General features: G+C 39.4%; 1 protein-coding gene across 1 annotated transcript in view; it reads left to right on the top strand.

Moving 5' to 3' along the window:
• The window catches only part of CPE (carboxypeptidase E), a 114,032-nt gene extending 95,643 nt beyond the window's left edge, over positions 1-18,389 (top strand). Inside the window, exons 6-9 of the mRNA XM_047717736.1 lie at positions 8,049-8,188; positions 12,510-12,609; positions 15,862-15,980; positions 17,589-18,389. Of these exons, the coding sequence (XP_047573692.1) occupies positions 8,049-8,188; positions 12,510-12,609; positions 15,862-15,980; positions 17,589-17,687 (458 nt within the window). The 3' untranslated portion in view covers positions 17,688-18,389. The remainder of the gene's footprint in view (positions 1-8,048; positions 8,189-12,509; positions 12,610-15,861; positions 15,981-17,588) is intronic.
• The last annotated feature ends 4,068 nt before the right edge of the window (positions 18,390-22,457 follow it).

Genomic DNA, 22,457 nt, shown 5'->3' with positions numbered 1-22,457 from the left:
AGTAATTTCATAATTCAATTTTTATAAAAAAATTAATGATACCTTTGGAATTACATTTATGGACAAACAATGTATTGTCTACAGAATACCAAGAGATCTAGATCTGCAAAATAATGACAATAATATTAATAATAATAATACTGATCTTTATCAGTGATTATAAGCCACAATAATCAGTCAAAGAAAGTTTTGACTTCCTTTAGCTCCCTAGATAGTGAAGGAAATCAGTGTCTTAGGTCCATGTTTTCCAGAAGCGGAATTTGAAATAGGGATTTGGTTGCTTGTAATTTATCGAGGAAGTGCTCTTTAGAAAAAGCCCTGCATGGAAGTGAGGGAGGCAGGGTAGGGAGATGGATAGAGCTGAGGGAGGATGTGGTCACAGAGACAGCCAGAGCCTTGGCCTGAGCCATTGGGAGGAAGTCCTCAAGTGTAAACCACAGGGGGGTTATCCTGCCCTGAGGCAAGGGACCAGCCTTTGGTGGCTTCATATCAGTCAGTCTTTGGTTGGGGATTGCAGAGGAGGGTTTTGGAATGGAAGATAGGAGGGTGTAACCTTCCAAGCCAGGTGGTTTCTATCAGCAAGCAGCTCTCGTAGAAAACAGGGGTCAGCGCTGAGCTCTGAACAGCCAACAGGCAAACAGCAATTTGGGGATGGACCCCCTGGCTTAGTAAAAGCAATCTTGTGGGTAGCGACAGCATTCACTACTAGATTGACTCAGCTTCAAAGTAAAATTGTTCTGGATGCAGAATCTTCTCTCGGTGCAGTTTGCAGTGATCTTCTTATGCCTCATCTGTAGTAGATACTCAGTGACTGTTAAATTAGTATGGAGTATATTAGTAAGACTCCAAACCTTAGGAATCTACTGTGCTATTGTTGGACTTTAAGGAACAAAATAGTATGTCAGACTATCTTATATGACCGTCCAAGCTCTTCCGTGATAGGTAGGTTTAGACGGATGCACATTTCTTTATTAGCCCAGTAAGGATTGAAGGTTTGGCCCTATTGTCACTTACAAAAAAAAATTAATGTTTAAAAATTTTATTTTTCTCCAGCTTTAATTGTGTATAAAATCATGTAAGTTTCAGGTGTATGATGTGATTTATTTCATGAATGTATTGCATAAATGATTACCTAATAAGGCTAGGTAAGTCATCCATCACTTGACATAATTACCATTTTTCTTTTTTCTTTTCTTGTGAAAACATTTAATATTTACTCTCTTTGCAGCTTTCAAATATATTACACAGTATTGTTAACTATAGTCGCCATGCTATACATCAGCTCCCCAGAACTTTCTTATAACTGGCAGTGTGTGCTCGTTGACAAACATCTTATTTCCTTGTCCCCCTTTTGGCAACCATTACTCTACTCTCCTATTTTTTACAGGTTTGGCTTTTAAAATTTATATGTAAGGGAGATCACTCAGTATTTGTCTTTCTCTGTCTGAATTATTTCACTTAGCATAATGCTTTCAGGGTCCATCCATGTTTTTGCTAATGGCAGGATTTCCCTAATTTTTATGGCCGAGTAATATCCTATTGTTTATATATACCACATTTTCTTTATCCATTCATCTGTCCATGGACACTTAGGTTGTTTCCGTGTCTTTGCTACTGTGAATAATGCTGCAGTGAACATGGGAGTGCAGATAACTATATCTTTTAGATAATGATTTCATTTTCTTTAGATATATACCCAGAATTAGGATTGCTAGATCATATGGTAATTCTATTTTTAATTTTTTTGGGAGCCTCTGAACCTACCATTTTCCATAGTGAATGTACCAATTTGCATTCTTATCAACAGTGCACAAAAGTTCTCTTTTCTTTGCATTTTTGCCAGTACTTACTGTCTTTTATCTTTTTTATAATAGCTGTTCTAACAGGTATGAGGTGATACCTCATTGTGGCTTTGATTTGCATTTCCCGGATGATTAGTGATGTTGAGCATCTTCTTGGATGTCTGTTGGCTATCAGTATGTCTTCTTTGGAAAAATATCTAGTCAGGTTCTTTGTCCATTTTTAATTGGCTTATTTGTTTTTTTTTGCTATTGAGTTGTATGAGTTCCTTGTGTATTTTTTTTTTTTTAAAGATTTTATTTATTTATTTGACAGAGAGAAATCACAAGTAGGCAGAGGCAGGCAGAGAGAGAGGAGGAAGCAGGCTCCCCACTGAGCAGAAAGCCTGATGTGGGGCTCGAACCCAGGACCTGGGATCATGACCTGAGCCGAAGGCAGCGGCTTAACCCACTGAGCCACCCAGGCGCCCCCCTTGTGTATTTTTTATATTAACACCTCATCAGATAGTTTGTAAATATTTTCTCCCATTCTATAGATTGACTGCCTTTTCACTTTTTTGACTGTTTCTTTTTCTGTACTGAAGTTTTCAGTTTGATGTAGTCCTGCTTATTTATTTATTTATTTATTTATTTACTATGTGTTTTGTTGCCATATCCAAATGTTGTTGCCAAGACAAATAACAGGGAGGTTTTTCTATGTTTTCTTCTAGGGATTTATGATTTCAGGTCTTACATTTATGTTTTCCAATCCATTTTGAGTTAATTTTTGTGTATGGTGTAAGAAAACATTCCAATGTCTTCCTTTTGTGTGTCTTTTGTGTTTCTTTTTTTCCCCAATGCCTTTTATTAAAGAGATTAACCTTTCCCCATTGAGTATTCCCTATTTCCTTGTCAAATATTAGTAAACTGAATGTGTCAGGATTTATTTCTGGGCTCTTGATTCTGGACTTTTGACCTATGTGTCTGTTTTTATGCCAGTATCATACCATTTTGATTATTATATCTTTGTAGGATAGACTGAAGTCAGAAAGTTTAATGTCTCCATGTTTATTCTTATTTCTCAAGATTACTTTGGTTCTTTGGTGTCTTTTGTGGTTCCATATAAATTTTAGGATTTCTTTTCTATATATAAAGAATGCCTTTGGAATTTTGATAGGGATTACATTGAATCTGTAGATTACATTGCATCCTTAGAATCTGTACATTGAATCTGTGTTTTGAGTAATATGGGCATTTTGGTAATATTAATTCTGACCTATGTACACAGGATATTTTTCCACTTACTTGTGTCTTCTTCAGTTTCTTTCATCAGTGTTTTACAGTGTTCAGTTTAGAGATCTTTCACCTCCTTGGTTAAATTTATTCCCAAGTATTTTATTGTTTTTGATACTGTTGTAAATTGGATTGTTTTCTTTGTTTGTTTTTTGGATAGTTCATTGTTAGTTATAGAAATGCAACTGATTTTTGTATGTTGGCTTTGCGACCTGCAACTTTAATGAATTTATTAGTTCCAAGAGTTTTTTGGTGCATTCTTTGGGACTGTCTATATATAAGGTCATATCATCTGCAAACAAAGACAGTTTTACTTCATTTTTTTTCCAATTTGGATGTCTTATTTCTTTTTCTTGCCTGATTGCTTTGACTAGGACTTCTAATACTATGTTGAATAGGAATGGTGAGAGTGGGCAATGTTTTCTTGTTCCTGAACTTAGAGAAAAAGCTTTCAGCCTTTCACCATCAAGTAGGATGTTAGCTGTGGGCTTGTCATATATAGCCTTTATTACGTTGTGGTCCATTTCTTTTACATCCATGAATTTTAATCATGAAAAGATATTGAATTTTGTCAAAATCTCTTTATGCAACTTTTGAGATTATCATGATATTTATCTTTCATTCTATCAATGTGGCGTTTCTCATTTGTTGATTTGCTTATGTTGAACCATCATTATACCCTAAATATACATTTTACTTGATCATTCTTTATGATCCTTTCAATGTGCTGTTGAATACAGTTTGCTAGTATTTTATTGAGAATTTTTGCAACTATATTAATCAGGAATATTGGCCTGTAGTTTTCTTTTCTTGTAATGTCCTTTTCTGGCTTTGGTATCAGGGTGATGCTGGCCTGTAAAATGAGTTTGGGAGTGTTTCCTTCTCTTCAATTTTTGGGAAGAGTTTTAGAAGGATTGGTGTTAATTCTTCTTTAAATGTTTGGTAGAATTCACCAGTGAAACCATATTGTCTTGGACTTTTCTTTTTTGGGAAATTATTGATTGCTGGTTCAGTCTTCTTACTAGTAATTGATCTGTTTCAGATTTTCCATTTCATCCTAATTTATAATTCAGTCTTGGTGGGCTGTATGTCTCTAGAAATTTACCCGTTTCTTCTGGTTATCCAATTGTTGTTCTATAATCATTCATAGTAGTCTCTTAAGAGCCTTTGTATTTCTGTCATATCAGTTGTAGTAATGTCTCCTCTTCCATTTCTGATTATTTTTTGAGTTTTCTCTCTCTTAATTCTTACTCTAGTTAAATGTTTGTGAGTTTTGCTTACCTTAAAAAAAAAAAAAACACCAGCTGTTAGATTTGTTGATCTTTCCTTTTGTTTTTCTTGTCTGTATTTTATTTGTATATGCTCTGATCTTTCTTATTTCCTTCTTTTTGCTAACTTTGGACTTAGTTTGTTCTTTTTCTAGCTCTTTGATGTATCAAATTAGATTGTTTATTTAAGATCTTTCTTTTTTCTTAATGCAGGCATTTATTATAATAAACTTTCCTCTTAGAACTGCTTTTACTGCATCCTGTAAGTTTTGGTATGCCGTGTTTCTATTTTTGTTTGTTTCATAATATTTTGGTTTTCCTTTTGATTTCCTTTTTGACCCATTGGTTGTTCAGAGGTCTGTTGTTTTAATTTTCTACATAATTGTGAATATATCCTGCATAATATTTCATGTGGGCTTGAGAAGAATGTATAATTATGCTGTTGGGTGGAATGTTCCATATATATCTGTTAGGTACATTTGGTCTAACATATAGTTCAAGGGCAGTTTTTACTTGTTGATTTTTGACTGGATAATCTATCCATTGTTGAAACTGGAATAATGAAGTCTCCTCTTATTATTGCATTGTTATTTATTTTTCCCTTCAGGTCTGTTAGTATATTTGGCTTAATATATTTAGATGCTCCAGTGTTGAATGCATATATAATTTTCAAGAGTTATGTCCTTTGAGAAATTTACCCTTCTATCATTTTATAATGACCGTTTTTGTCTCTTGTTATAGCTTTTTGGCTTAAAGTGTATTTGTCTGATAAAAGTATAGCTACCCCTACTCTTTTTAGGTTTCTACTTGCATGGAATATCTTTTTTCATTCCTTCACTCTAAGCTTTCCTTGTCCTTGCACATGATGTGAGACTCTGAGGCTCTGGTAGGCACCATATAGTTCGATCCTGCTTTTTTTTTTTTTTTTTCTGTTTTTAAATCTGTTCAGATACTCTATGTCTTAATGGAGAATTTAAACCATTAACACTTAAAAGACATATTAATACCATCTTATTGTTTTCTGGCTGTTTTTGTAGTTCCCTTGTTCCTTTTTTCCTCTCTTTCTGACCTTTGTGAACTGATCATTTTCCTTAGTGATATTCTTTAGTTCTTATACATTTGTCTTTTGTGAAGCATAAGTTTTTGCTTTTTGGTTAGCATGAGACTTACATCCTATAGACATAACAGTCCATTTTAAGCTGATAACAACTTAATTTTGATCATTTACAAAAAGACATTTTATACCATGCCCCACCAGTATTTAGTTTTTGATGTCACAGTTTACATTCTTTTATGTTATGTATTCATTAATAAATTATTGTGGCTATAGTTATTTTTAATACTTTTGTCCTTTAATTTTCATACTAGAGTTAAGTGACTAAGACTACCATAACACAATTTTAGAGTATTTTGGATTTAACTCTATACCTACCTTTACCATGTGTTGCATTTTTTAAATATGTTTCCATGTTACAAATTAGTATTCTTTCATTTCAGCTTCAAGAACACTTTGCAGCATTTCTTGTAAGACAGTTCTAATGGTAATGAGATCCTTCAGCTTTTGTTTGGGAAAGTCTTTATCTCCTTATTTCTGAAGGACAACTTTGCTGAGTAAAGTTTTCTTGGTTAGCAGTTTTTTTCTTTCACTTTGAATATATCATCCCAGTGTCTCCTGGCCTATGAAGTTACTGCTGAGAAATCTCCTGATAGCCTTATGTGTGGGGGCGGGGGTGGGTCTTTTGTAAGTTATAAGTCCCCCCCCCCCCTTTAGCTCCTTTTAAGATCTTTTTGTCTTTGTTTTTTTGATTACTTTTTCCTAATACATCCTGGAGAAGATCTTTTTGAATTGAAATTTTTGGGTGACCTATGAACTTGGATGTCCAAATTTCTTCCTGAATTTAGGAGGTTCTCAGCCATTATTTCTTGATATTTACTTTCTGCCTCTTCTCTCTCTCTCTTCTTCTGGGACTCTAGTGATGTGTAGATTGTTTTCTTAATGGTATCCCATAGTCATGTAGGCTTTCTTCACTCTTTTTCATTCCTTTTTCTTTGTTTTCCTATTACTGGGTAATTTCAGATGACCTGTTTCTGCCTCCTGATTTTTTTTTTTCTGAAAAAAAAATCCAGTCTGCTATTAATCCAGTCTGCTATTAATGCTTCCTACTGCATTTCCCCCCTTTTAATTCTTTGTATTTGTTGTTGCTGTTATTTTAGCTCTTGAACTTCTGTTTGGTTCTTGTTATGATTTCTATCTTTCTGTTAAACTTCTCATTTTGCTCATATATAATTTTCCTGATTTCATGAATTGTGTTTTTTCTTGTAGGTCATTGAGCTTCCTTAAACAACTATTTTGATTTTTTTACTAGGAAAGTCATAGATCTCCATTTCTTCAGGTTTGGTTACTGGAAAATGATTGTGTTCCTTTGGTGGTGTCATGTTTCCTTGATTTTTCATGTTCCTTGAAGGTTTCTGTTGCTGCCTTCCCATCTGAAGAAGGAGCCACCTCCTTTCTTTACCGACTGGCTTTGGTAGAATGATAACTTCTCTTAGTCCTGTTAGGAATTCCGAGGCTTTCCCAGACCTTTTCTATGATATGCCTCCTCCTTATTTCTTAGGGGGAAAATTCTTAAAATTGTATGCCTTCTTTTGATCCGGCAAAGTCAGGCCAATTGCTGATAGCCTCCTCTTTGCTTTCCCTAGGGCAGTGCTAAATGCTCAAATTTGTGTCCTTTCTCTCAGCCATGCAACGTTGGGCCAGCTTTCTCTGAGAGCTCATCAGTCATCTGCAAAGACTCGCTGTTGCTACCATCAGTGGCATGCAGAGGGAGCTTGCTACAGGGCGAGGTGTGTGGATGGGGTGTGTAGAACGTTAGGGGTGCCTGTGGGCCAGTCGAGGGGATCTGCTGGCAAGGTGTCCCCAGTGGCTCATGGCTAGGCTTTCTGATGGAGTCTCTGACAAGGTTAGTAAGATCCACATTCCTTTGATACATTCTGAAAGTGTTGCCTACTGTTCTCCTAGCCATTCCCTGCCCCCAGTCATATAGCATACTTAATAAGTTTTCTGGATGGGGTGAGAAAGAAGCTGTGTCCAGTAAACTCACTCACATGTTCCCACTTTGCCTCCTGAGAGAAATCATGGACCAAAAAGTTCTCTGTTGTCACTGAGCTGTACCACCTTAGGGAAGGGGTGATGCAAGGAAGGCAAAACCATTACTCTTACTTTCTTCAGCGCGTCTGGTCTCTGATTTTTTTCTTCCAATGGTGTGCTGGAATTTTTGCTCTGGACTCCTGGCCTTCCACAAAGGCGCTCTGTTCCATGCATGATTGTCAAAATTGATCTTTTTCGAGGAAGATGGTAGAAAACTCCTCTTCTGTCATTTTGATGCCATTGTTCCCAGTTATCTTCTTTGAAGACAATTCCAGCAACGCGGAACACCGTCAATGCCTGCTTTAGTACCCAACAGCCGCAATGCATTCAGCTAAGTGATTGCTTAAGAACCCAAGAGAATTTCTGCTCTAAAGCAATAACAGCCTCCCAGTTATGTTGTTCTGTCCCTTATGGTAGGTGATTTTCCTTGTGGTTTCCCACAGACTACTTAAAATGCACCGGTTGGTGTATTTTTTGCTTGGCTCCCAATTCAGCAGAACGGTTTGTGTAGGGTTTTCGTCTCACATGTATATTTTGTCTTTCCATTTGGTACCTTGGCAGGAATGCAAGACTTCAATTACCTCAGCAGCAACTGTTTCGAGATCACCGTGGAGCTTAGCTGTGAAAAGTTTCCACCTGAAGAGACTCTGAAGAGCTACTGGGAGGATAACAAAAACTCCCTTATTAGCTACCTCGAGCAGGTAAACCCTGTCTCCGGCATAAAATGGGAGATCTCAGAGCATTTAATCCAGACATACAGTGGTTCCTGTGAGGAGCCCATCTCAGGAGTCAGGGGAGTCCATCTGACTCAGAATGAGGGCGCTACATTTGGAAAACATGTCAACAGTGGTCCAAACAGGCTTTCATTTGTCATAGGTTTTGTGCCTCATGAATATTCACTGAGAACTGACTAAACTGAGATTTGTGGTAAAGTGAGGTGACACCCTGTGTTCATTCATATTGCTGTAAGCCAAACAGTCTTAGGACCCTCCTCCACCCTCATTGTCTTGGGCCTGTCAGGCATCCCAGACAGGATCAGGACAAGGGTGAGGTAAGTGAAGCATCCAGGATCCAAAACTGAGGGAGGCACTTACTCTCAGGGGCATGCAGGTATAGAATCCGCACCTGAGTGTGAGTGCCTTCCTTATTTCTGTGCCCCAACATGCCCCACTTGTCTCACCCTCGACTCAGCGGTATCTGAGGTAATCATAATAACTATAGCTTACCTTTACTGGGCATTTACTGTTTCCCAGGCATTGTTCTGAATGCCTTACATGTGATCATGAACACATTTAATCTTCACAACCACCTCATAAAGGAAGTTGTATCTTCATCATCATCATCATCCCTGAATTGAAAATGAGGGATCAGAGACACAGACAAGTCAAACAGCTTGCCTGAAGTCACTCAGCCAGAATTTGAATCCAGGCTGTGTCCTTCCAGAATCACCATGCCATATTGCCTTTGATGACACAGTCCTGTATCTGTTCTAGAGAAGCACTTATGTAGTCATTCCAGTATGGTCTATATAGAATTTGGGGGGAATCTCACCACCTGAGGGAGTAAGATACCTTACCTACTGATACCCTACCAACCCCACACCTCTATACTATGTTGACATGGGCTCTGGGGGCCTCGGTGGGGAAGAAGACCCAAAGACTCTGATCCTTGCCTGCAGTGTTTCGATGATCTTCAAACTCCATTCTGTATGTGGCTATTTACACCCAAAGCCAGGTAGAGTGATGTCAGTTTCACATGCCAGCAGATGGTCCAGACTAATTTAAAAACTAATTTGATATGAACAAATTATGTTAAATAAACATGAAGCTATTTGCATATATGTAGACAACATGTATGTAGGAAACTAATGCATTTAAAAATATGTAAAATCAGCTTAAGTGTTCTTTTACATGTGTCAGATATCCATAGAATACCTTACTAAAAGTGATTCTCATGGAATAGATGCGCTAATTACAAAGATTAAAAATTACTCATGACACAGGATGTTTTCAATCAGTGGAATCCTCTGTATGTTAATATAAAAAAGGCATTTTCAACAGCAAAAGGTAAGGATAATTAGCCATGTTGACCCTAGAACAACCTTGATAAGAACCCCTGAATAGTTTCTCCTTCGAGGAGAGCTATAAGTATATTTTTGGGGTAGAGAAAGTAAGACGGGGCTATTTGGTGTGTCCTCCTCCTCTTAGATGTCAAATAATGCCTACTTAACACAGTGCTTTTCATTCTATTTACATAGTTCTTTCCACAAAAATTTATTCAGCTATTCTAGTGTCTTAGGCATGCTGTGAAGCGCTGGGGATAGAAGTCTCATATCAGTGAGTTCAGAAACGTCAGAACTGAATCACATGAGAGCACGATAAATGCTCAAATAAAGGTCAGTTACAAAGAGCCATGGCAGCATGCTGGGTCCATAACCTGGTCCTGCTCATCAGTTAAAACAACAGGTTCAGCTGCTGCTTGAGCCTTAGTTCTTAAGAAAAAACTCTAGACAGAACAAAACCCACAAATATGTACCATCAGGAAAGAGAAGAATATGTGTTATATTTATGGTGGTAAGTAGGCATGTATCAACTCATCAATTTATATAGAAATAAGCTGGAAAGAAGAGGGAACAGGTCATACCGTCGTGTTTTATGCCACTTGGAATCAGAATTTGATCTGTCCACAGACCCATAGGATCCACCGTGATAGAACCTCAGTGTTATGGTACGAGCTGTGGAGAGGCGGTGAGAGTGATATTTACAATGGGCTCCTCCAGCTTGCTTCATAGAACACTGAGTTTAGGGTATCAAGGGCTGATGACAGGTCAGTGAAGACTGCCAGAAGTTCTGTGTTGAAATTATTTTATTGATGAAGGGACAGAGTACAGTGGGGCTTAGTAATTGAATACCTGGACTTAAAGTCTAAGTGTGGACTAGTTTAGAATTCATGGAAAATAGGTGATTAGGAGGTCTAATTCTGTAATTGGTTGAAAAGAAATCTCTTGCAGGGCTTTAAAGGGATGTTTGCAGGAACTGGAATTGCAAAGTTAATTAGGATAAATAGTTTGCAGTGGTGGAGAGCCTCTCACTCAATAGCTTTGCAACGGTCTAGTTCTCAAAATTCCCAAAGAAATTCCCAAAGAATGGTTCTTGGGCACTGGCATCAGAATCACCTAGGTTCTTGTTAAAAATGAGTTTCCTGTCCCATCAGTGAACCCCACTGCTTGCATGGTAGGACCCCAGGGTGTCCATTTCAGCAAGCTCTTTGGGGGAGGGCTTAAAGGTTACTGATATGAACAGTTCTGGTGACAATGGAGAATCTCTGGATTTTTTTTTTTTTTTCCAGGCTTGGTTGATTGATGTCCTGGAATCTGAGGAGAGAGCATTATAGGAGGGACAAGGGTAGTAAATAGTTTCTTCAAGCATGAGTGAAATTTGAACTTCTGTGATTTCCTTTGCAAAAGCCATAAAATGACAGCATTTTCTGACCCGCATTCATGTGGAGTTGTGAGAGTCTATAACACTTTCACTGAGATTTATTACTACTGTGTAATTTTTCAGAGAAATTTCCTTCAAAATTGTCGTATCAGAGATAGATATCTACTTATTTGACTATTTCTTAAATGTCATACTCTAAGTCTCGGGTTGCAGATGCAGAAAAAAAGTAAAGTCATGAATATTAACTGGGTATATTTTTGCCCAATGCAGGTGAACTATATATGTTTTTAAAGTGATTGTTTGACTTATTTTTGAATGGTAAGGAAAGGAAATTTAAAACTTTAATCTAAGGTTTATAATATTGATAATATCCAGATTATGGTGCCTCAATGAGCATAAAGTACATGTGAGTAAATAATGGTCTGTTTGCAAGCTTTCTAAATTTCTTTGAAGAGCCCTCATATTAAGAAATTTAAAGTTTGTATTTTTTTCTCTGATTTTCTGCTCTATGTGTATCGCTCTTCCTTTTCTCTAAAATTTTTCTGATCCCCAAATTGCCTTTAGAGGAAGGAAGTACATGTTATTTTTGTAGAGTTGTAGAGATTCTGTATTTTTAAAACTAATAGCAAATGCAAAAAGATTTGCTGATTGATAATCCAGGACATCTGTTTGATTAAACATTGTACTGCTGCCAGATTTATTCTCTGATGACAAAGGCAGGCCTGAGACTTATTCTACCTTCTGTGGAAAATATTCCAGTGTCCTCAGTAGCAAAAGCAAATTCACTTTCTAGGGCTAGATGGAGTGAGGAGCGAGTTGAGCCTTTGGGAATCTGGGCAACTTCCGTTAATTAATTAAGCTTAGTGTATCACCCTTTGGTGTTTCCAGAAGCAGCACTTTCTCAGGGACCTGAAGTGACCCTCTGTTACTTGAAACATATTGACTTAGTTGAATTCTGTTTAAAAATGAAGGAAAAAGCTGCTTTTGTAGTTTGCACTGTAGTTGTCGACTGTGGCTTAATGGAGGGGCGTTATTCTTCTGTTTCCTTTCTAAACCCAGTTTGAAGTTCATAAATCTTTCAGGTCACTTATTTTCAGCCAAAAGAATATTGTTAATGGGTTCACTACAAGAGTAGTCACAATCTGTCTTTTTACTCAACATGAACAAGTGCTAAAAAGGCTGTAATGTAATTCTTGCTAGCTGTCGGGGGCCATACCCCCTATACACAGGTGACCCAGTGTAAGAGGGAGAAAGTCATGAAATCCGCTAAGGACCAGAACTGCTTTACAGATATGACAGACTTTTGTTTTGTTTTGGTGGTTTGGAAGTTACTTCATTGTTTTTATCTGACACAGAACAAGATGTCAGTTTTCAGGGGATTACTTCTCATTTGTCCACTTGAGAAAGAACAGTGTAGAGGATGTTCAAAAAAAATTGAGCAGCCTTTTGAGCATATTTTGATCCTTAACCACTGAGGACCTACAGTCTTTTGCTTGAAAAGAAGGAGATTCTTGGCATGAAACGTGTTCTTAAGAGCATTTTGAATTTGATTTTTTTTTTTGCTTGTTCTTGACCTTCACAGATACACCGAGGAGTTAAAGGCTTTGTCCGAGACCTTCAAGGGAACCCGATTGCCAACGCCACTATCTCCGTGGAAGGAATTGACCATGATGTTACATCCGGTGGGTGTTCTCTGCCATGATCTGGAGGCTCTAGGGTAACACACAGAGCGTGATTACTTGTCATCTTAGTTACAGTTCCTACCCTGTTCTAAGCAAAACGATCCAAAGACTTCTGTCTCTTTACCTCCCCCTCTGCCCGCTTTGATCGATCCCACATTTCCTTTGTGGGAGCACGTCAGGCAGTTACTAGGACGGTTGCTGGCTTAGAACTTGGCATGCAGCAGGTGGCGCCCTTTCCTCGCTGTCTCGGCCCGGAGCGGCCCGGGGCTGGGGGGAAGCCTCCACTGGACAATCTGTGTAGCTCTTGAGGCAAAGGCAAATGAACTGGCTGGAGCTGAAGTATCAGCGCCTTTCTGATGACTCTGAAGTGCTGACAGGCTATTAATTGGAGGACCTCGGGAGAGAGTGGGAAGGATAGGAAAGAACAATGCCAGTGTATCAGGTGTCTAGGATTTCTCATCTGTTTTCTTCATTTAATCTGTACAAAAAATCCAGACTTTCTCAGGGTTAAACAAGGTGTTAACAGCATGGAGGTGGTTATTAGTTATTTCTGAGTTCAAAGCCCCATTTCCGTTTTCCCTGTTTGGGGATGAGGACATATTTTCCTGGCAAACCTGCCTACCCCTGTTAATCAACATTTATGCAGCTCGTTTTAGTTTAACTGTCATTTGTTGGGGCCTTTTCAACAACAACAATATGTTTTTAGGGAGGAACTATTGGCATGTTTCTATACCTTATAATTAATGAGCATTTACCTTATTTCCCAAATCACTCTATAGCATTACCTCTTTCTTAACCTCCTCATTTATGACTTTGGTATTTAAAAAAAAACCCTTAACATTTGCCGACCTAAAGCTCCATCTATTTATCTATTCAACAAATATTTATCAACACCTCTCTAAGTGCCAGCACATCTTGCCAACCAGTATACCAGAATTTGTGCCAAGACATTGCCCCCTTAGCCCTCAGGGGAGCTTGGAGAAGGCTCCGTCCTCTCTGGCCTCAGGGAGCCTCTTCTGTCTGTTAATCTGAGTGCCAGAGAGATACGATTTTCTCAGGCATTTTATGGAACTCTAACATGGGAAATACACATAGGCAGGAAGGAATGAAATCTGAGGAGACGCTTCATCTTTTTGAGGGCAGGGTAAGAAGGGGGAATGGAGCCGGAGGTAGTGAAAAAACGAAATGAATTGTCCTGGAAACCCAGAAGGGTTTCAAGAAGGAGGGAGTGATTGGGAGTGCCAAGTAAGATGAACCTTGTGAATGAACCAGCATGGAGGATCCTGACAGAATCCGTTTCCATGGGATAGTGGGAGCCTCCTTGGAGGGTCTAAGAGAGAACAGGAGAGACGTCAGAGGTAGAGAGTACTGACAGATCTCTTCAGACATTTTACTGTAAAGCAACGGCGATCAGTGATGCCCCAGCTGAAAGGAGATGTGGGAGTCAGAGGAATATTGGAAGAGATGGTCACAGGGGCTTTTCTTTTTTCTGGTTTTATTTTCACAGTGAAATAAGATGGAAAGCATCAACTGAGAGTGAGGATGAAGAGGATATGTCAGGGGTGTTAAAGAAAATGTGAAATGTCTGCTAAGGCCTTGCTACTCAAAGTGTGGCCCTGACCGGCCCCTGAATTCAGCACAGCCTTGGAGCTGGTTAGGAATGCAGAATCTCAGGCCTCACCCCAGGCTAGTCAATTAGAATTTGCACTGTACCAGTTTCCTAGGTGATTGATCTTCACTGGCCTAGGAAGATGAGAGTGTGGAAGGACTAGGGAGGAAGGGACTAGAAGGAAGACAGGGCAGTTCTGTGCCCTCGGTTAGGTCGGTGTATATGAGTCAGAGACCGAGGAACATGGTGGTGTGTGTCCTCCGGCTCCATGGGGGCAGGTGGAGCTCTGGAAATGAGCCAGGGCTGGTGGCTTGTCAGGCATGTATAACCAAGAGGGAAAAGCAGGTGATGGGTTGAAGGCACATGCGTGAGACTGATGATGTAGGAGTGGCCAGGGATCCTAACGAGATGAGGAGGGAGCTGTGGACATGTGGGGTGAGAAAGAGTATGACCCCTGCCTTTGCTTAAGAATTCTCCAGAGAGGGGCACCTGGGTGGCTCAGTGGGTTAAAGCCTCTGCCTTTGGCTCAGGTCATGATCCCAGGGTCCTGGGATCGAGCCCCACATTGGGCTCTCTGCTCAGCGGGAAGCCTGCTTCCCTCTCTCTCTCTGCCTGCCTCTCTGCCTACTTGTGATCTCTGTCTAAATAAATAAATAAATAAATAAATAAAATCTAAATAAATAAAAATTAAAAAAAAAAAAAAAGAATTCTCCAGAGAACTTGTTGAAAATGCAGTCCCTCTACACCAGGACTCCAGACCAACATATTCTGAATCTTCAGAAATAGAAATTTCTAATAAGTGCCTGGTTTTGGATGAGGCTGTCTTGGGTCACACTTCGTGACATACTGATTAGCTTCAGTCCATCAGGAGTTCACGGCAAGATACTTGGCCAGACTCGAAACACAGCACCAGATGCTCTGACACCAGGATTGGGGGCTTTATTTATCTTTTTACCTGTGTCACTCCTGACATGATTATGAGGATCCATTGTTTTCCAAGATTTATTGAAAATTTGACATTAATATCTGTAAAATTGCCATTAGAAATTACTTCCTCTAGGGGCACCTGGATAACTCAGTCAGTTAAGCATCTGCCTTCAGCTCAGGTCATGATTCCCACATGGGGCGCCCTGCTCAGTGGGGAGTCTGCTTCTCCCTCTGGCCCTTCCCCCTGCTTGTCCTCTTGCTTGCTCTGTCTCTTTCAAATGAGTAAATAAAAAAATCTTAAAAAAAAATAAAAGTACATATTTCTCTAAGAGAGTGTAACATTCATTTCAATGGCGTTTTATCAAATTCCGTAAACATGTATTTTAAAAACAGGGAATCAGGGGCGCCCGGGTGGCTCGGTTGGTTAAGCGGCTGCCTTCAGCTCAGGTCATGATTCCAGGGTCCTGGGATCGAGCCCCGCATTGGGCTCCCTGCTCAGCAGAGAGCCTGCTTCTCTCTCTCTCCCTCTGCCTGCCGCTCTGCTTGCTTGTGCTCTCTCTCTAGCTCTCTGTCAAATAAACAAATAAAATATTAAAACAACAACAACAACAACCCCCCCCCAAAAAAAAACAGGGAATCAGAGAAGTTGAACTGAGGTATAGTGGGTATTCCTAAAATGGCATAATTATATGAGTGGATATTTTGTTTCCCTACAGCGAAGGATGGTGATTACTGGAGATTGCTTGTACCTGGGAACTATAAACTCACAGCCTCTGCTCCGGGGTATCTGGCAATAACAAAGAAAGTAGCAATTCCTTATAGCCCTGCTGTTGGGGTAAGAAATCGTAATGGCTAAGATTTATTGAGCTCTCTGTGTGTGTCACACATATTCAAATGATGTATGTTTAGTCTTCAGAATGACCCTGTGAGGTAGGTACCACTATTACCTCCATTTAACAGATGAGAAAACCGTGGCCAAGCAAAGGCAGGTGACTTGACCAAGGGCTCCTTGCTTGATTTTATGCTACTTATTGCAAAGCTCCCTTATTGTGTCTCAGTTTTTTTGAAGACATTCACAAGAAAATCAAATACAACTTAACAAAATCAAACTTTTATTTGCCGCATTGATGTCAATCTAAAATCTCATTTTAGAAATTTAGAAAATGAGATTTCTGTTCCATTTATCTTTTTATTTCTAGAATCCAGTATAATACTCAGTGAGCATTTGGAAAAAATAATTATGTCTGTCAGGTGATCTTAGGCATTAACCAAATATGTATTAAGTACATATTATGAGAGAGACCCTCTGCTAAAAGCTATCAAAAAGTACATCTTATTTAAGTCGGTGTCACTTATTTTGCTGGTAAGCTGGTAGTGATGAGACCAGAACTCCTCTTGGCAGTGTTCTAGGGCATTATGCAATCTTTGCATTACATTTTTGCAACCAGGGAATGGCTGGCAGGATTTCTAATCAAAAGGCTTACTTAAGAGGAGTTTGTTGCATTTTTGTGCGTACAGTCAAAGTTTGGACTATAAGTACTTGGCTTCACAAATAGAATATCTTAGTTGTTACCTGGTGCTTTGGTTTTCATTGTGTGTCTACGTACATTAGGCTGTATATGTATTAAAAGCAAGAGGTAATTTTGAGCAAGTGAAACCTAGGAAAAAGTAGCCCCAGAAACAGGTTGTTAAATGTTCAATTATGTGGATCTTAGCCTTTCTGGCCAGTGTTACTTGAAGAAGGTAGTGAGTGTTATATTCCTAAATAACCAGGGGCTTGGTGGCCAGATCAAGGAACCTTACTTCTATTTGCAATGAAAGCAGGGGTATCTAGAGGGACTGAGGAAAACTGAGGTTGGGAAGTACAGCCTTTTATGCTGAAGTCCATGGATTTCCATAGACCTGCTGAGAACTTCCAGTTTGCACAGAAAGTTGAGTTCCTGGGTCACTGGCCTCTCTGGTGGTTTGGAGATGTATGTGTCTCTGTCAGTTTCCTTAGCAGATTCAAGATTCTGGAAAGCAGTCCCTGTGGTTTGGGACACCAGGACACTGAACTACATTTTGCCATCTTTCCCCAGTTCTTAGGAGAAAATTCAAGGTTTATGGGTGCTCAAAGGGAAAAAATTAATTATAAATTACATCTTCTTATTGAGGGAAAAGATTGCCTTTAAATAAGCGGCTTTTGAATAATCTGCTTTTAAATAATCCTACAAGACTGTAAGATCAAAGCACATTTCAAACATAATGGCTCTTGATTGTTTTTTTTTTCCCCCCTTCTGAAAGTATCTTGTTTATCACAAGAGCTTTGTAGGATATACTTTAATTCAGGTGGCTATACTGAGCTTATTCTATAAGCTCTAGAACTGTGCTCATTTAAAAAATTTCAGCTTTTAAAAATACACATGCTGTTTGGTAACAATATATTCTTGATTTCCTCCTTCAGGTTGATTTTGAACTGGAGTCATTTTCTGAAAGGAAAGAAGAGGAAAAGGAAGAATTGATGGAATGGTGGAAAATGATGTCAGAAACTTTAAATTTTTAAAGGAGGCTTCTAACTAGCTGCTTTTAATCATTATCTATACAATATAGTATGATGTAACGTGACCATTTTCTTTTAGATTTTGTGCAGTATTTAACACTGATTTATTTTGTAATCATTTCAATATTAATAGACACTACTTAAACTAAATAACTAGACTTTTAGGTGAAAATATAAGAACTTGATCTGTTTCTTCTCATATAGCATTCATTTTCCTACATATATTACAAGGAGGACTGTAGCAAATGTTTAAGCGATCTTGCTATTTTAGACTTAAATGCAATATTCCACGTGTTATTTACAATACGGAAACTTTTTGATTAACTCTAGCTTTTCAAAATTAATGAAGTGCTTTCATTGTCATTGGTGACGATGCCACATAGTGAATGCTGCTGAAAAGGTCAAGGGCTATAGCATGGAGTGGTGGGCACTATACCGCACGATTTCAATAGTTCAGTATAAATTGTCATTTGTCTCGTGCTGACTAGCTATATAAACATGATCATGTTAATGCATTTTTTGGATGGGAAGGAAATGAAAATGTTTAGGAAGAGGTCTTATGATGAGAATGGAAATCGACTTCTTGCTTGTACATAAGGGGCTATACTGTTATATTCAACCTGTTAACGCCACTTAAAAGCTTAAGGGTTTTCTCTTGGTTGTTGATTGGTCTAGAATTGCATTCTGAATGAATAAAGGTAAAAACAAAAATCCCCACGGTCTTTATTTTATTTTAGTTCTCTATGATTTTTAGTCTAGAGTTGTGGTCTTGAGATGAAAAGTCTTTTTCCTGTAATGGCCTCTTACTTGCTAATCCTCGCCATTTTAAAATTAATTCATTAAATAAGATGGTATTTATTTATTTGAGAGAGAGAGAGAGTAGGAGAGCAAAAACATGAATGAGTTGGGGGAGCAGCAGGGGAGAGGGAGAGGGAGAAGCAGACTCCTTGCTGAGCAGGGAGCCCGACACAGGGCTTGAGTCCCAGACCATGAGATCACAATGTGAGCTAAAGTTAGCCACTTAACTGACTGAACAAGCCAGGCACCCCTATCTTTGCCATTTTAAAATTTATCCAGTGGCTGCTGTTTGCCAAGCACAGTGCAGACCCTGTGCGTATTATTGGTGGACAAGAGTTTCTGACTCCATGGATCTAATGGATCAGCTGTGGACGTAGATTTTAAATAAATGTACACAGAAATGAGTATGTAACTATCTATCATGAGGAGTAAGATGGCGGGAAAGAATAGGGTGTTCAGAAAAAGAGAATGACCGAGAAACTTAAATTAGACTGGCTGAGGGGACTCAGAAATAGCCTCTTGATGCATGTAAGCCCACGCCTAAAATAGGAGCAGGTGTGGGCAATGCAGTGTAAGGGTGTGTGTGTGTGTGTGTGTGTATTAGTGGTGGTCGTGGTGGTGGTGGTGTGATGGTGTGGTTGATTACTATCCAGGTAGGTTTTTGTTAATGTAATGTTAACTGTTGTAATACCAAACCTCCAAATATATAATGCCTTAAGCACAATAAAAGTCGATTTTTGACTCTGATATCTGTAAGACATACCTGAAGTCACTTCTGCCCATGGCTCATTGCCCAGAGCTAGTCACATAGCTTGTTGAATCACCATCTTTGGTGGGCCGCACTGTTACTACTATAGTTCTCCTTTCTGGTTGCCAACATAGGTTCGCTCCCTTTTTCCCAAATATAGAATTCACTTGACCTCTCCGTGAGTGAGGTAACTTAAATCAAAGCTTGGAGCCTCAAGTCTGGGATTTTTGAGGGATCTCACAATGGCCTCTCTATTAGATCAGCAAGTGGCCCCTCTTGCTGTCCAAATCTACAAACCAAAAAGAGAGTTTATAGGCATTTTTCTCACCCAACATAAAATAGAATAAGGTCAATATGTCAGTAAACACTCCTCCTTGGAATGGTGAGGAATGAGAGATGCATAGTATCCGCTGGTCTGCAGCAATTCTGAAATCTTGCCAAGTGGCTATTCTATAGGCCTCCTCTTCTGGGAATGGAGAATGGTCCTGGTTCCAGAATTGATTCTGGACTCTGGAAAGTGCTTCCTGTTCTCATTCTGCAAGGCCATGACATGGTGCTCTTGAACTCCCCTGTTCTTCACTCAGGATGTGGGTGGATGGAGGTGCATCATTTGGAGTGTGGGAGCTCCCTGGTCATTGCAGCAGACCGAAGGAGAAACTGAAGAAACCAGAATGGACCTTTTATTGACTTAGCCTGCGAATGACATGGTGTCCGCTCTTCTCACAATCTGTTGGCCGAAGCTAGTCACGTGGGTTCGCCTAACTGAACAGGATGCAGGAAATATGGGGGAGCAAGTAGAATATCTGCCTCTGCCAGAAGACTATATACACCAAGTTGGCTGTGCACACAACTGTGGGAAGGTGGGCTTAACTCCATGTAGTCTTACCTTTGCATCCATTTGTCATGATGAGGGTTTCAAAGGTCCCTGCTTTCCTGGTCCTGCTCTCAGCATGCTCTGATTTTATCAAACAAAGGGGCTAGAATGGAGTGCTCTTGGGAGGGAAAGTCCTCCTGGTCAGTGTTTCCATCCTCAAAGACCTCCACCGGAATAAAAGTCCTGGCCTCTAGTCCTACTTCTCACTTACTCCTTCCCGCAGAGAAGTCAGTCACTTAATTGTTAGGTGATGACAGGTAAGCTAATCTAATTGGGTGGGACAAATCCATGAAATGACTGTAAGCTTCCTTTCACTTTCTTCCCTACCCTAGGTAGAGGCAGCTCCAGACTCTCCCTGGGGTACCGAGCGTACAGACTTTGGGTGTGTGTGCAGGGACAGAGGAAGGGCTTGTGGGCCTAGATTATTAACAGATTCTTTGTTCCACAGATCTAACATCACTTTCTATAATTGGTTTATCAATGATAAAGCTGACTGTTAACCTCTATTGATCTCCCATGTTTTACTTTTCAAGGGGTCCTGAGCTCAGGAATGGAAGAAATGGGGATTATATGTTGAATCCCCAAAATCTTCAAAAAAGTACCATACTTTAATACATTAGGTGTTTTTTTCCCCCAAAGGTCAAGTGGGACCTGTCCCTCTCTCATTTTAACTATCGAACTTCTCTTAATACAATCTAAGATGGACTGACATTTTTTGGAGGTTTCATGTCACATTGTTGCCTCATATGCATTTGGCATAAATGAAAATTCTGCATTAAAGTTTTTTATTTGGTTTGAAAGTAAATGTTAGAACAGGCATGAATGTGGAGGATCTGAAGGTTGAGAATTAAATAGGTTTGTGTTCTGAACAGGGCTAAATTGTAGGTAACAAAAATCAGAAAGGGACGAGACTGGGGAGTTGATTTTTGTGAAATAATGAACACATTTTAAACTTTGCTTTTTTTATCCCCCCTTCATCAACAATGAAAAATCAGACACATTATTATGGAAGCTAATCTCCACTCACAATTTGGTTTTCAATTCTTTGCATAAACAAAGATAAACATTTCTTGTAGGAAGGGAAACATGAACTTTGATATTCATATTTTATTTGCACAACCTCTGAAATCTTTCCATGATTTGGTGTTGTGGGAGGCTAAAAAATCATCATTTGTTCCAACATATGACTCAACTTCTCTTCTCAAAATTCTCATGAGGAATTCTTCTCTGGATAGAACTGGACAGCATTTGGAGGTTCTGCCTCAGAAATGTCAAGATGGAATGTACTCACTTATAAATATACTCTATCCTGGTTTTGCTGTTCTTAGGTAAACATCATTCTAGGAGGGCACCTGGGTGGCTCAGTCGTTAAGCATCTGCCTTCGGTTCAGGTCATGATCCCAGGGCCTTGGGATCGAGTCCTGCATTGGGCTCCCTCCTCAGTGGGAAGCCTGTTTCTCCCTCTCCCACTCCCCCCGCCTGTGCTCCCTCTCTCACTGTGTCTCTCTCTATGAGATAAATAAATAAAATCTTAAAAAACAAACAAACAGGGGCGCCTGGGTAGCTCAGTGGGTTAAAGCCTCTGCTTCCGGCTCAGGTCATGATCCCAGAGTCCTGGGATCGAGCCCCGCATCGGGCTTTCTGATGGGCAGGGAGCCTGCTTCCTCCTCTCTCTCTGCCTGCCTCTCTGCCTACTTGTGATCTCTGTCAAATAAATAAAATCTTTAAAAACAAACAAACAAACAAAAACATCATTCTAGGTACTTATTAATGTTCTAATTCTGTACCCTTTCTTTCTACTAGACAGTCAGCCAGTGAATCAATTCAATCATAATCTGGGTTTCTAGCATAGTACATAACTTTAGTCTTATGTTATTTATTTAAGTCATCACAAAATTCCCTGAGAATCAGAAATGAAATCTTGCCATTTGTGATGATCTGGATGGATCTAGAGGGTATTATGCTTAGTGAAATAAGTCAATCAGAGAAAGACAATTATCATATGATCTGCCTGATATGAGGAAGTTGAGAGGCAATGTGGGGGTGTTGGGGGGTAGGAAAGGAATAAATGAAACAAGATGGGATCGGGAGGGAGACAAACCATAAGAGACTCTTAATCTCACAAAACAAACTGAGGGTTGACGGAGGGAGGGGTAGAGAGAGGGTTGTGGGGTTATGGACACTGGGGAAGGTATGTACTATAGTGAGTGCTGTGAAGTGTGTAAATCTGGTGATTCACAGACCTGTACCCCTGGGGCTAATAATACATTATATGTTAATAAAAAAAAAAAAAAAACCGGCAAAGATGTGGCTTTCCTTGGGTTAAGAGTCATCAGTGACTACGGCCTGCAGT

This window comes from Lutra lutra, chromosome 2 (genome assembly GCF_902655055.1).
Source record: "Lutra lutra chromosome 2, mLutLut1.2, whole genome shotgun sequence".
Classification (NCBI taxonomy): Eukaryota; Metazoa; Chordata; class Mammalia; order Carnivora; family Mustelidae; genus Lutra; species Lutra lutra.
This window is presented reverse-complemented; position numbering and strand designations above follow the sequence as displayed.